The following is a 15,546-nucleotide window of genomic DNA, read 5'->3' on the forward strand; positions in this document are numbered from 1 at the left end:
GGGCTGATAATGAGTGCAACTTGGCAGCTGCTGCTGTTCGGCCAGTTCCACAAGTCCAAGACTTCCTATGCCAATGGAAGGATTAAAAGTGGAGTTGAGACTTGAAAATAACACTCAAGGGAATAACTGATAGATTTGTGGGTCACATTAGACAAATCCATATAGAGTCTGCTGGAAACCAGTAATTCTAATGTACTTATATGAAGGTTATAATTCTGGTTTGGGGGAAACAAAGCATTGGCCTGACAAGATTGTCATCAGTCTTTAAAGTAAAACTCTTCTTCACGGTCTGTTATAACTGCCCCATACACAGTAAGACTCTTGATGGCCTGTAATGTGGGAGAGATCTGGAAAGACCTACATGCCTATAAAACCAAGCAGACTAATAGCAAAGCGTGTTGCAGAGGAGGCCATAATTACGCCTTTCTACACAAAGCTTTGGCTAAAACCTTTTGGATAGAGTTAGGTAACATTTATCATTATTATTTTACAAATTTTGTTTCAGATAAAACACCCAAAGACTTAAGCAGCTAAGCACCTTAGGTAACCTAATCTCATTAAAAATGGCTATTGAGTATTTAAGTCTTTTATTTAAATGGCTTTCCTCTGTCACTCTTACCCATGGGACCAAGGAAAGAGCAATCCATACACAGATGAAGAACGGCTCGAGCAACTCAGAACCCAACCAGTGAAACTACCATTTATCTCCCAGGCAACACTTGAGTATTCCCCAAGACAAGAACATGCCTTACCAATACAGTTGCCTAGTGCATCTTGTATAAACCCACTCATGCACTGTAGCTTGGGTCGGCAACGGAAAGATCCTGGAGTATTCTGACAGATAAAATCGGGGGGGCAGTTATGAGTACCAGTCTCACATTCGTCAATATCTGGTACATCACAAAAAAAAATTGTTAGCAGGAATTCAACAATTTTTTTCATTACATTTAAAACATAAGACATAGGTTAAATCATCGTTAATCCTCAGCATACCTTCCTGGAATTCTGTGATCCAGGATCAGTCTGACTTACTACTTCAAAAAAGATCTCAGTAAAACCAGGTAGGTTAAGATTTTTTTACTATTTCATTATTAATATTATATATAGGGGTGTGTCTGCGTGTATTAGGCTTTACAAGCTTAATGCTCACAATTAAATTATTCAAAACCATTACAGAGTATCTAAAGCATCACATTCAGCACTGCTCAGCCTTGATTCAGCAGTGTGCTTAGCTTTGAAGTCAGGAAGATTTAATTATCCAAGCGCAATTTTATTTTTAACTTTAGATCCAATGCAGGTATTGTTAATTTCTTTCATAAGTGAATTAATTGGCCTTGATTCCCATCCATAAAGGCTTGCAATATCCCTGAATTATCATGCTTTAAAATGCACATAAATATGACTTCTGATTACTTTAATATTCTTCTCCAGTTCAGAATAGACAATAAATATTTGTGAATAAATTATTGTTCAGGTAAAGCAGATAAAGGAGACAACAGCAAATGAGGCTTCACACATGAATGTAGTCCTGTCCACATAAAAGCAACTAAAATTTAATATTTGCCACCTGGCACTGGGATGAAATCTCCTAAAGTTATCAAAATACAGAAACTCTCTAGCAATAGAATACCTCAGCTTTCTCATTGATGCAGTTGATACAACAGTAGCCCTAGAGCTCTGTGGGACTTAAAAACTGACTGTGGAGACCATTTGAAGTTTAGGTTGGGTTAATATTGAACTGGGTTTAGCAGGGTTCTACATGTAGCACAACTCAGTCATGTTACTTGGCATTTAAAAACCATACATGAAGATTATTAATCTTATATTTTTATCACTATTAACATAATATTAATAATTAACATTATTAACATATCTTACCCAGGTAAGAACTTCTAAAATTAGTGGCATGCACAATTTATTAGCTGTACTCCTTTTTTTCCAACAGAGAAAGGTGTTAATACTTGACAGTAAGCTATTTTTTGGCCTAAATCTGATGTCATTCAAACCAACAGAAGTGTTATTTCAAAGGGATCACAGTTACACCATGATACTTTCAAAAACATTGCCTGATGTTCTGCAAGTTTTGCATTGGAGGTCATTAATCAGCCTATTTATCCAATCTATTTATTATTCCTCACTGATCAGTTCCTACAGTAAAACCTTGCCTAACATTTTGGTTGAGTTAATTTACTTAGTGGAATGAAATTAGTTTATTTATAAACCATTCCAAGCTTGGGGGGAACAGACTTTCTCACAGTGAAAACCAACTCCACATCAACTGGAGTTTGCTGCTAATTTGTATCTCTGTAAAGGCAACATGTCAGGTGAAGTTATGGATGCACATAACAGCATTCTTTAAGCTAGATACAACTTGAAAGAAGTAATTTTTTTAGTAAGAAAGACTGTTGCCTTTGTGTTCAAACACAGCTAGTCAAGAACAGTGCTTTTAGCCTCTTTACATTTTTAAATCCCTAGGAACGATGTGATTAAGAAATTAATCCCTTTGTAACAAATTAAACCTCCTAAGGATAAAAGCTTACTTTCTTTTTCTAAAGATGCATCTACCTTCACATTTTCAAACTGAATCACCTGCTGGCTCCACTTGCCACACTTTGTTTCACACTTCAGAATGTGCAACCTTGATTTATTCAGGCACATCTAAACCTCCAAGAGCAGGACTCAGGCACTCCACTCACTAATGAGCAATCAATTCCTCAGAACAGACTGGAGCTAGCCAGAAATAATCTCCAGGAAGTTGGGTACAGTGCGAGTGCTGGACCTTCATAATCACCTGTTTTAGTCCCCAAACCAGCTTCTAACATGCAACAAAAACTGCCAGTGTAAAGTATCTCTCCTGGAAGTCTTTGCAGCAGCCCCCAGCTGCCTGAACTGGTTATCTGCAAGGTCACAGGTGGAAGAACTGCTGTTCTTGAAGTGCACGTGTCTCAGTTACACGTGTGTTTACCAAAAGCAAAGAAGCATGACATAATGATGTGCTTAGTTTTGAACTTAAGCCTGAAAGATTCTAGTTTCTCTGCACAGGACATACCTTTGCAACGACTGTCATCTGTTAGTTCATAACCAGTTCCGCAGCTTGTGTCCCGCTGACAGCGGAAGGATCCTAATGTATTGACACAGGTTTGTCCAATCCCACAGTTGTGTGTCCCAGTGATACATTCATTAATATCTACAATATGCAAAATTATTTTAAAAGAAATAAGAGAGAGTAAATAAGAAGCATGAAGTCCCTGGAAAGAGACACAGTCAAAGGCTAGCTGCGGGCACACCTCCAACCAGGTATTCCTCTGAGCATCAGAATACAAAAATGTGGATTTGGCCTCACACTCACACCCCACTACACAGCTGCTGCCAGGGTGTGAGCCAGCAAAGACATTTGGACCCTGTTGGTACCAGGACTTGCTGATGCCCTGTACTTTAGAGGAGGAAGGTTAACTGAGTGAGAGCAGAGAGTCAACATCATCTGATAGAGTCTAGTAGTAGATGATGTCTCTAGACACATCTAAGGTTGTTACAGCTAGGATGTGTAGACATGGTCTGCTGGTGGAGTTGGCAGGGTTTGATTTGTGTTGGACTTGATGCTCTCAAGTGTCTTTTCCAATGTCAGTGATTTCATGGTTGGATTATAGTGACTGTATGAATGAGGCAAACTTTCAGAAATCCCCGCCTTGCTCTGCATCCCACCAACATATGGTTGAGGGGTTCTCTGAGCCAAGCTGTGACTTTCTACTTTACAGCTACTGACAGACATTTCCTTTGTGATTTTTCTTCATTTTAAATTTGAATGCATAAGAAAATCTGACATCCATGTGTATTAAATGTAAAAGCTCTTCCTTTTTATATGTTCAACTAGGTTAATCTGACCAATCCTTTTTATATGTTCAACTAGGTTAATGTTAATCTGACCAATCATCAATATTTATTTTATATTCTGAAGTTTGTATCTGAAGTTGTAACTTAGACTCCATTTTCAGTCACTGACAGAAAAAGGCACTCTTTGTCAGGAAAACTTGTCATCCTTGAACAACTATGCAGGATGGGCCAGGTGGACTGTGCCATAGGGCTCATATAACTCAGCAATAAGGAGCCTGGGCTCACTAGCTCAGAACCAAATGTCACATTGCACGTGCCTGAAGTCAAATGGGACCTCCATCCCAGCGTGTTTCATTTGATGTCACAGAGTAGAATATGCTGAGTTGGAAGGCACCCACAAGGATCATTGAGTCCAGTTCCTGGCCCTGCACAGACACCCCAACAATCCCACCCTGTGCCTGAGAGTGTTGTCCAAATGCTCCTGGAGCTCTGGCAGCCTTGGGGCCATGACCATTCCCTGGGGAGCCTGTTCAGTGCCCCAGCACCCTCTGGGGGAAGAACCAGTTCTTCTTCTGGGAGAAACCAAAAATCCTTCCTTGACAATTCTCATGCCACTCATGGAATCCAGAACATTCATCCATTCTGTCAGTTGTGTCCTTAACAAGCTGAAGAATCCTACTCTATTTATTTCATCTGCCTTATCAATTACAATCTACTATTATGAGAGAGAATAGTATTTTATTTTGGTTTTATTCACAACAAATTCAAACTCTGCCTCTTCTCCATTCTAAATTCTCCACCTTTTCCACTGACCCTTTCTTAACTTCATCTTCCCACAATTCTCATTGTAACACTCCATTCAAATCAACTTTTTATGACTTCACCTCTTTCCCCAGCTGACATAAGCATATTCTGATCTCTTCTCTCTGGGTATTTTTGTATCTATCCTTGCTCTTTTAAAACAAGAATGTTGATAATCGAGACAATGGCTTTATTTCTTTTACCTTCACAGGTGATACCATCTGGTTGAAGCTGATAACCAACAAAGCAGGAACAGATGTAACTGGATCCTGTGTCTCTGCACTGCTGAGAGCAGGGACCACCACCTAATGGATATGTTAAAAAGTCATGTAATTAAGAGGCTCTTCATAGGAACTGAAACATACCATTAATTTACAGGATACTTCATTTATTTAGAAAATAAGTTAATACACATATACAGAAGAAAGAAAGGGCTAAGCACAGAAAGCTCTAAAATAATACAAGAAGGGTTGTTCTGATAAACAGAAAGAAAATACTACAGAGAATTTACACAAAATTTGGCTCATCATTAAGAAAACTTTTTCTGATCTTGTTACAATAGAAATTAATATGAAAAATATTTAATATTCTAAAAATAGAGAAAAAGTTATATACTTCCGACAACAAATATTTGTTTTAAGGCTGCAGATATTCTTAGTACAAACAGAACCCATCTCCGTTTTTTGGAATGGCTGGAGAGGCATTAAACAAAAGGTCTGAGATAGGCACAATCCATGTGAGCAATTGCAGCTATAATACATTATAAGTACTTTATAAAATAGTTTTTTAAGTACAACAATTTCTGACGAGGACAAGGACATTAATGCACCACTGAAAATTAGGTGAAACCATAGTTTTGTGGTTGAGGTCAACAGCCTCTGCTCTCTGAATCTCTGCTGATACTGTGAGCTCCATCCTAGCAGTAAAATCTGTAGTGGAGGTGTTAGAAGAATAGAATTTCCCCATGTAAAATGAAGATGCTCCAAAACAAATTGCTGGAAGTTCCGCTGTCTAGGAAATTTAAGTTTCCCCTGGTAAAGTTCAGAAAATTACAAGTATTTTTGGCATGCCAAGTTTATCAGAAAATACACTGTAGACAGAAACACTAATCTGCAGTTAGCAATACCAATCCATCTCCTGCAGGCAGCTGATTAACTGAGAAATACAACTGATTACATGAAGAAATAATGCTAGGAAAATATGTAACAGGTATTTCTATGTCATCTCTTGTAATTAGCAACTGGAGACAAGGAGGAGAGGCACTGTTGACTCTGGTTCACTAATGACCTGGTAGATATTCCCATTCTCTCCAGAGCGTAACAGCTGTAGAACACGGAGAACAGTAAATAACTTTTCAACTGGAATATAAGCCTATTAAATTGTTTATATCCTAAATACATTTCTGAGTTCCAAAATGCTGGCAGAAAACAATGAATCACTGCTGGTTTAGGTTTATAGGTATGTAAATCACGTGGCAAGCAATAAATCAGAATACTTAGCAGAGCAATATTCCAAATACACGTTTCCAAGGAGGCAGAGCAGCATGACTAATCAGGACAATAGCCACTTTTGTCTTCCATTTTTTCAGGTGATGAATCTCAAACAGAAACAAGTTTAATTTCATATTCAAACACCCTGATCACCCCAAGAAAAGATTAAAAGATGCACACATTTAATACAGGATCATCATATTCTGAAGAATCCAAAGTACTCCACAGGTTCAAGGATGACACTTCTGAGGTATTCCCACTAGAAGTTAAGTAGAAGTTAAATGTATTGTCTCAGCTTCAGCTGGGTAAGATGGACTCCACTGTGAGAGACAATGCCTCCCTTGTATTTAGGAACTATTTAGGCATCACATAATGGCCCATTACTCCTTGGAAAGGCTCTTCCTCATGTTTTTTTTACCCATAACTATCGTAGCAAAAGACTCTGGCTAATCTCTAGATCTAATTTGGCTTCACTTTATTGAAAGCAATCACGAAAGAGCTGGCTAGCAGGACTAGTCACCTGACTTACCTCTGCAGCCATCATGCAGATAAGGATCTTCTTGGTCTAGTTCCTCCTTTGAAATTTCAACTAAAAAGAGGAGAGATAGGCATTAGAGAGAAAGCACTTTTCTTCTCAAGGTAAAACACTGTGCTTAGGATAGAACTCACATCAGGGTTTTGGACAAACCAGGACAAAATTAAAAAGCATTATTTACATATTTTACAGCTAATTCTTACTTAAATTTGACATTCAAATGCTCATGGCCATGGGGCATTTTACATCTGACTGATTCAATATGAAAGTCACACTGTGATCATAGACTACATGTGGACTGATGTCGGGAGGGAGATTTTCAAATGCAGGTTCATGATGTCAGAGCTTTTAACCAGAGCTTAACCTCATTTTCATAAGGCATGTTGTTGAGGCATGCTTGGCTTCCACTGACTTTATAGTAGCTTGGGGTACTCAGAGATTTAATGAAAATCAGATTAACCTCAGTTATTTATTTAGATTTCATTTCAAAAGGAACTCCACACCTAAGTTTTGGGGCACATACTTATAGTATTCTTTCAAATATATACATTGGAGAGTTTTGATCTGTGATACTCCTGCCACATGCACGTATCCCAAGAGTCCATTCTCACCACACGAGGACATAAAAGGGCCAAACGCATCCTGAACCCACTGCTTCCCCAAGAACCAGCTAACGGTCTTTCTCCAATCCTGCCACTTTGAACACAGGGGCAAAGGTGGGTTGGTAGTGTGCAAAAACACGATCCCAAAATACTCTGCTTACTAGGAAACTTAGGCTCGTTTCAGTGAATGTCCATGAGCCCATTCCACCAGCAGTCACTTACAAGCAAGGGATGCATAGTGGATGTGAAAGCAATGTTTTCTGCAATGGCATGAGGCTGGGTTGGTTCACTGAATCCTCAAGCCATAGGAGCACATTTCAGTTACACAGAGCTGATGAAATCAGTTTGTTCAAGTCTGGTTGGATTTTGTACAGGCCTCTGGGGACATAGCACCAGAGATCACAAAATCAATTAGGTTGGAAAACACCTCCAAGACTATCAAGTCCAACCTGTGGACATCAGTTTATATGACTCAGAGAGCCAGCCTGCCTTACCCCTGCAGCAGAGTGCCCTTCATGCACTGCTATGGCACAACAGACACAAGGTGCTAGTCCAAAAATCTGCCTTGCAAAATGGAGCCTCATCTCCCCTTCACAACTAACAAAGTGTCTATTTGCCTTGTTTGCTTTGTCTTTCTACAGGTATTTTTAATTGTCAGCAGGGTTATCTGATGTATGTTCAAACACCTGCTTGCTTCTTAGTTGAATGATGAGAACATTGTCCTGCCCTGCTCGTGGACACAGCCCCAACTTTACAATGCATAGTGGCTCTGATGTGTGCCACAATAACCATATTAATGATTGCTGTGTGCGTCACTTGCCCACAAGGGCAAGCAGGGAAATACTCTATGCCATGCTCGCAGTTCTCATAGATTACATATTTCTCATGTCATGCAGATACATTGTATATGCAAATTTCTGTTATTGGTAGAGATGTTTGAGTACAAGGAATATACTAGTCCAGTCACCTCAGCCAGTGCTAATGGACAGGGGCAATTCCCCTGCTGAGACAACAGCACACACAGACAAACTGCCTGAAAGGGCATTTCCAGATGTTACCTGATAAGGGGGACACTGAGACAAGCCAGGCTTGAAAGACCTGGAAGAAATCTGATAACATGCTGGCTCAAGCAGACCAGTGCAAGCTTTTCTTGTGATGGGGCTTGTGTTTAAATGATTGATTAGAATGATATCTCCCAAAACCCGTTGCTTGTGATCTGCCAGCGAGATTGTATGTTTTCAGTGCTCAGAGGCCCATGAGGGAGGCAACACCACAGAGTATGACTTGTCTGCAGTTTCAGATCTGTCTGCTAAGTGAAAAAGGGAAAAAAAAAAAAACCAAACAAATGAAGGTCTATAAGGGTCAGTCTGTACACATTCATCCTCTTCAGTTCTGTGGACTAGGTATGGAAAAGGGCGTCAGGAGCTGCTGCCATCCAGGTACCTCTCTTTTTTGGTAATATCAAAAGAAACAGGTTCCACACTTCCTGGAGATCTTTAGCTGTCCCAGACGGTCCTGGCATTTCAAACACCCCTGGTTTGTGGGCATTTGCCTCTCACACAATGGCAACATTTGAATTCTGCTGAGCTGGGAAAGGCCCTCTAGCTTTTTAACACAATTCAAAGAATTGGTTGTTGATTTTCATTTTAATTAAGCATTTATCAGTGGGCAAAATGCCATTAAATCTAATAGCTTATATTCAGCTTCCAAGATAAGATCATTAGTTGCCAAAATAAGCTCTCTTACATTTAAGTTCTGGCACCAGAAAGTAAGTGACCTCTTTCCACCCCTTGATTTCAACAACAGCCTTTCAGCTATCACTAGCCAAAAAAGTGAGCTCCAAAACAAGCATCATTAAATTACTCAGATGAGATGTCAAATTAGAGGAATTCTAACAGAAATAATTTAAAAGTGCAAACACTTCTTGTACCCTGTATCATTTTGTGCCTCACTCTTTTAAAGTCTGCTATAAAATACCTGGCTCTTTTTTAGGAGCATAATCGCTGATGGACAGATCAATGCCTTCTTGACCTTTCCCACAGCAAGTTCTGAAGACAATTCCACACTGATATCCTATCTTCGGGTTGGGTTCACAACTCTGTCCGTGAACTTGGGCAGCTTTTCCCAGCAAACAACAGTAACAACATGTCTGTTAAAAAGAAAACGAAATTATTAACAAAGTGAAAGCAATGCAAGCTTTTTCAATGGGGTCAGTAGTCATCTCATCTTGGCACTAATGGAAAATTTTCTGCAAACTCTTTAAGAACTCCTGGTATACTTGGGCTTGAATTTCTTAAACTGCTGTGGAGTTCAGTGAGCTCTGCATCTGGCCAAACACAGAACCTGGGTCCAGTTCTCAGAAACACTGTCTGTGTGTGAAGGTGTGTGCAAGCTGAGGTGGAAGACCACAACACTCCCCACATGTATATGGAATTTCATTACTCCCTGCCTGCACAGCCTGGATTCAAACACCAGCCAAAAGTGGAAATTCTTCACACCCCCACTTCCCATTTGTGTCCAGTTTAATTAAAACGGGATACAATCAATGAAGTGCGGGACTCAGTCTGACTGGAGCTGCTTATTCAACTTCCTCCCTGAAAAACAAACAACTCACCCAATGTTTGTGTTAATAGGCCATAAAGAGGAGCTCTTTTGCTCTGAAAAACATAGTCAAACACTATTTAAAAGCATCACTGTCCTGATGTGGCTTCCAGGAGTAACACATGATCTGTGTCTTTGAGACCTGATGAACTGCAGTCCTGGAACACACCATAAGCATGCACAGGACAAGTTAATCCCATGGAGGCTTCCTTTTATTTTAAATTGAGAGGATACTGCTGATTTATTCAGTTTTCTTCCTTGCTGTCAGAAAGGAGCAAAAGTGTTTGGTTCTCTGGAACTGGTCTGCCAATTGCTACTGTCACATGAAAACAGATTTAAGCTTTTTTATTAGCTTTGTTAGTCTTCCAGACTCTATTTTGCTTGAAAAAAATAGGCTGCACCATTAAACAGAACAGATGGAATATAAAATAACTAAACTTTCAACTAAATTTCTATACTTTGGTGCTTTAAGCACCACACCTGCTGAAGAGAAGGTAACTATGAAATGCTTTTCCTTATTTTGAGATGTCTATCCCTGCCTATATTCTAAGTTTTCCCTTGTAATGAATTACGTGTTTCTCTCACTGTACTGAACTGAAAGGCACTTTTAAAATTTAGAGCAGCATGAAGGTAAGATAAAAACAGCATCCTGAAGTATGTAAGTACTCCATTTTGTATGATGTCATTAAATACACAACAGAAGCTTTTCCGTGCTGCAGATTGCTGTAGGGCTGGAACTCCTCTCTCCTAACCTCATCTCCTGGGATGTTGTTTTCAGGCGGTCCCAATATCTAGGATACATGTTTTCCCTCTCTTGTTTGGTGAGATGGTTCCTACTACCCACTTTTTTACTAGTTTCTCCAACTACTCCATCCAGTGGCAGATGCTCCAGTTTCATCCTATTATGTCTGGGGTAATTCCATTTTTTCTGGCTTTTTTGGATGACTTTAGAAATAAACCCTTGATGACTGCAAATTTTCTCAATATTTATTCTAACATATCAAGCAATTCTCTGAGGCATCCGTCTCAAAGTTCTTAAATCTGATGATAATGTTGTTAATTTTTAAATTTCACAACCATAAATTAGAAGACAAAAGTGGAAAGTGAGCTGAAGATTCATTACTTGACTTAAACCTGCATATTTTGGATAACCAAATATTATTTAAGTTATTGAATCGGCTGATGTTTTGACAAATTTTGACATATATAATTCTGGATCCCTCACTGGCTTCTGCTGGAAGACTCAGTCTACTTCTTTATCTTGTCACACGATGTTCAAATTGGGAGTTACAGAGTTTCTCTTCATTTTTTTTTTAAAGAGTGATCATTAATCCTGCCCTTTTTGAAGTGTAGAATAGCCTTATGTCCCTTATTTCTTTCAGGTTGAGCCACAACTTGAAAAACCTGTCTCCAGCTGATGTGAAACTTCAAGTACAGAGCTTGCTAAATCTTGCAATGTCTGTAAGACAGTATATCTTCAATTAATATAATTGTGTGCCCTGAATCATTTGTTCCAACCTATATTTATTCTAACTGCGTACGATGCATCTCGATTTAACATCTGGAGAACGAGAATAATTCATGCTTGTATACCACAGCCAAAATGATCCAGAGATGGAAAGTGTCAAGTGTTTTCTTAACTGGTGTGTTGGTTTTGCACAGCCAAGTTATTGGTAGTGGGGGGCCAGTTTTTGGTAGAGGTGGCTTCTGTGAGGAGCTGCTGGAAGCTTCCTCCATGTCCACCATAGTCAATCCCTGATGGCTCTGAAGATGGACATGCTGCTGGCCAAAGCTGGGCCAATGAGAGATGGTGGTAACACCTCTGTGATAACATATTTAAGAAGAAATCCAAACAAAGATAGTGGGGCAGTTTTAATTCCAGATGGAAAAGAGGAGGAGGTGAGAACATGTGAGGGAAACAACATGGAGACACCAAGGTCAGTGAAGAAGGAGGGGGAGGAGGTGCTCCAGGCACTGGAGCTGAGATGCCTCTGCAGGCCGTGGTGATGATGATGGTGAAGCAGCTGTGCCCTGCAGCCCATGGGGATCCACGGGGGATGCAGAGATCCACCTGCAGCCCGTGGGGGAGGTGCCCATGCCAGAGCTGGTGGATGCCTGGAGGAGGCTGTGATCCAGTGGGAGACCTGGTAGAGAAAGGGGGCCCTGCTCCCAGGCTGGAGCAGCCTGTCCATGGAGGACTGCAGCACCCCATGGAAGAGATGCCCCAGCAGTTTTGGGAGGACTGTTTGCCTGTGGGAGGGACTCACACAGGTTATAGCGGTTGTGGGGGGACTGCTGCTTGTGAGATTGGAACCATGCTGGAGAAGTTCACGGAGAACTGTGTCCCGTGGGAGAGACCCCACAGTCTCACAGGGGAAGGATTCCTCTCCCTGCACAGTGGAAGAAAACCTCAGGTGATGAACTGACCAAAATGCCCATGCCCTGTCTCCCTGTGCTGTCAGTGGGAAGGAGGGGTGGGTTGAGGGAAGAAAAAGTGTTTTAAGGGCTTATTTTACTTTTCATTATCCTCCTCTGATTTTGTTAGCAATAAATTCACTTTGTACTTCTAACCTGAGCCTGTTTTGCCCTTGGAGTGTTTTCTCTCACTCCTTATCTCAACTCATGAACCCTTCATTTAATTTTTCTCTCCTCTGTCCAGCTGTGGCAGAGGAGGGTGAGCGGCTGTCATGGGTGCCTGGCGTTTGGGCAGCGTCAAACCATGACAACTGGAATTTATCATGACTGAATTTTCCTACTGACCCTCACAGCTTCTACACTGGCAGTCCTAAATGCCAGCATTTCATGACTGACTCATGAAAGAAGATGGAGAAGCTGATGAAGAGCGCTTTCAGGACTCTGTAGACCTGGACACAGCTCCACATATTTCACCTGTGAACTTGGAAAGTCACCTTTTCTTTCAGTTCTCCCACTGTAGAAAGGGAACAGCATAGCAGTGATAAGGAGACTTTAACTCACGTTCATGGCACACTCTGGAATTCCAAGACACAAAGCAGCAGGGAACTACCACTAGCACTATCTTGGTATAATTAATCACAATGTTTCCTTTTCCACACCAATTTTCTGGGCTATTGGCCTGTTCTGAAAGCCTTTGATCCTTCAGTCAGGAGTGCAGTCTAACCTTCATATTCATTCAGTTCTTGAGGTGTTTGCATCCATTTTCCAAAGGCTGCCAGTTGCCTGGAAGCAAGTTGTGATGACCCTTTACTTATTTGCTAGAACCATCACTGCCTTCATGGATGGTACAACTTAACAATCAAATTGTTATTATACCCTTTTGCTGCCTGTAAGCCTCTGCTTCTTAAGTCACCCTAATAATAACATCAAACTTTTTCCCCCCTGGTATTAACAAAAACCCATGCAGCTTCAAAGCCATGTCTTGCTCCTCATGTGTGGACAGACAGTGGACAGCTGTGTCCTACCTGACGACCCATGATCGACCGCCTTCTCACAGAAAGGAATAAAGAAGTAAAGTTACATGTCAGAAATTTGAAGAGTTATTTTTGGTGGGATTAGGAGTCACCTGAAATTCCGTAGATGAATAAGGTCTCTCAATTATGTAAAGTTTACAGTAGTTTGACAATAGCTCTTATTACTTATGTTTGGATTTAAGTTGTCAGTTTTGGTGTGAATCCTGTACTAACACTGCTTTTGGTATCTGTCCACAAGAGGTCTCTCCCTTGTTGAAATCCGTTAGATGCTAACCAAAAACCCACTAATAACTCCAAGGAGTTTTCCAGAACTTTTAAAGAGCTAAACGAAAATTAAAAATATGTTCAACAGTCCAAAGCAATAGAATTTATGTACTCAACTACTACATACAACCAAAGTATTCATGACAAAACTTTTGAGATAAGGACAGATCTCAACCTTTGAAAAGTACCTATGACAAATTTTGGGGAAATGTCCAAGCACCTTAAAGGTGGTCAAATTTCTAGAAGCTGCACTCCTTTCTGCAAGGCTGCTGTGGTACAAACTTCCAGAAAATAATTTCTACATGTCCTGTACCAGCATCATGTCTGGAAATTGACTGCTTTCTTTTGATGAAAGTTTTATAGATTAATGATTCATTTTGCATCCTTTCTTTTTCTTTCCCAAGGCTAGAAAAACTACGCTTCCGAACAACCAGAGGAGAAAATTCTGCCCATTGTTTCCTGTGCCTATTGCCTTTATGTGTAAAAGCTGAGGCAAATGTTTTCAAAATATGGTCTTTTTATCTTCTTTCCAATCCCAAGCTTTGGATTCAAAGGAAAGATCAGCTGCCTCATTTGCTGCAAAGTGCTGCAATTAATCCTACTAATTGAATGAATAAATCATTCTTTCTGCTTCCTTGAAGGAGACGAAGAAGATCCGAAAGATTTTGTATGTGACCTAAGCTAAAAAAAATGGACCAAGTTAGGAAAAATGAGATTCAAGTTTGTTTACCACAGCAAGGCACATCTTCCAGTCACTGTATGTCTCAAGGTGATCAGATTCAAAATGTAGTCAACATACGGAATGATGAATTTTTCACTGATATTAGATCATAAGTCACCTATGTCCACCATGGATCAGAGATTATCTTCAAAGATACTCCTACCTCAGCAAAGTTGTTAAGTGTAGGATATCCCTGTTAGGGAATGGAAGGGCAGAATGTGACTCTCAAAGATTAATTAACTCAGACTATGTTTATACCAGTAAATTAAACAGGGGCAGAATGTGGGCTCAGGGCATTACCCCACAATCACCTGTAATGTTTAAATATCAGCAAGCTCTAGTGGCAACTAACACTCCATCAGAAAAGGCTGAAGACTATTCTGAGGCCAGCACAGCCCTTTTGCACTGTGTGTTGCAGGGGAAGGACAGCAGCTACGTGACAGCTGTGCTGAGCCATTTCTTCTCAGGACCAGAGATCAAGGCCCAGTCCACTTTGTTTAATAATAAAGATACCACTATCAAAACCCACCATCTTTAAAGAAATCTGGCCAGTTCCAAAAACATCATTAAGTCTTCTTCCTCACGCTGACAAGCCTACATAAGGAAACATTAGACAATTGGTGCATAAGTGGGTTTCCTTGAACAGCTGAATTCTGGTTTAGAGTTGTCCCATGGCATGTGGTTAAAATAGTACTGCTGCTAAAATCTTGTCTTTGGTAACAAACACTTGGATCTGCAGAGTCCTCACCATCAGTCCCTGTTCATCTGCTCAGAGCCCTTTGAAGTACTGACACAGAGGGTGAAATATTATTTTGTGCCACATTCCGATTGAGGGGGATGTGCTTCCCAGCAGTAAAGGCCGCACACAGAAATTCCTGTGCCAAGAGCAGGCCATTCCCTGGACATCATCAACAAGTGATGCATGGCCCCTCTGGGAGACACAGTGCACTGGGGACAAGATAATACCACACGTGCAGGCAGACTCAGGACAACCCAACAGAATCAGCCTCATCAGCATGTGCTACCTTCCTCCTATTCCCAGTGAGAACCTGGATTATTTCCCAGCTCTGGAATCAGTGGCATCCCACTGACAGGAGCAGATCAAGCCAGCATTTTGAAGGGTATGAAACTTGTCAGTCAGACATTGTCTGTCATTTTCCGTATAGTAGATATTTTAACTGAATGAATCATTTAGCATCTTGGAGCAGTGGGAAGAACTAAAATCACGCTCATCTGTTCTAATCACCATGGA

At 40.5% G+C, this 15,546-nt stretch overlaps 1 protein-coding gene across 6 annotated transcripts in view; it reads right to left on the bottom strand.

Moving 5' to 3' along the window:
- Positions 1 to 15,546, bottom strand: part of FBLN1 (fibulin 1) — a 78,094-nt gene that overhangs the window by 39,170 nt on the left and 23,378 nt on the right. For all 6 annotated transcript variants that reach the window (XM_069003463.1, XM_069003464.1, XM_069003459.1 and 3 more), the window contains 5 exons: positions 9,237 to 9,408; positions 6,652 to 6,711; positions 4,836 to 4,937; positions 3,050 to 3,187; positions 753 to 890 (listed from right to left, as the gene is read on the bottom strand). In XM_069003463.1, the coding sequence (XP_068859564.1) occupies positions 753 to 890; positions 3,050 to 3,187; positions 4,836 to 4,937; positions 6,652 to 6,711; positions 9,237 to 9,408 (610 nt within the window). The remainder of the gene's footprint in view (positions 1 to 752; positions 891 to 3,049; positions 3,188 to 4,835; positions 4,938 to 6,651; positions 6,712 to 9,236; positions 9,409 to 15,546) is intronic.

This window comes from Aphelocoma coerulescens, chromosome 1A, assembly GCF_041296385.1.
Source record: "Aphelocoma coerulescens isolate FSJ_1873_10779 chromosome 1A, UR_Acoe_1.0, whole genome shotgun sequence".
Taxonomy (NCBI): domain Eukaryota; kingdom Metazoa; phylum Chordata; class Aves; order Passeriformes; family Corvidae; genus Aphelocoma; species Aphelocoma coerulescens.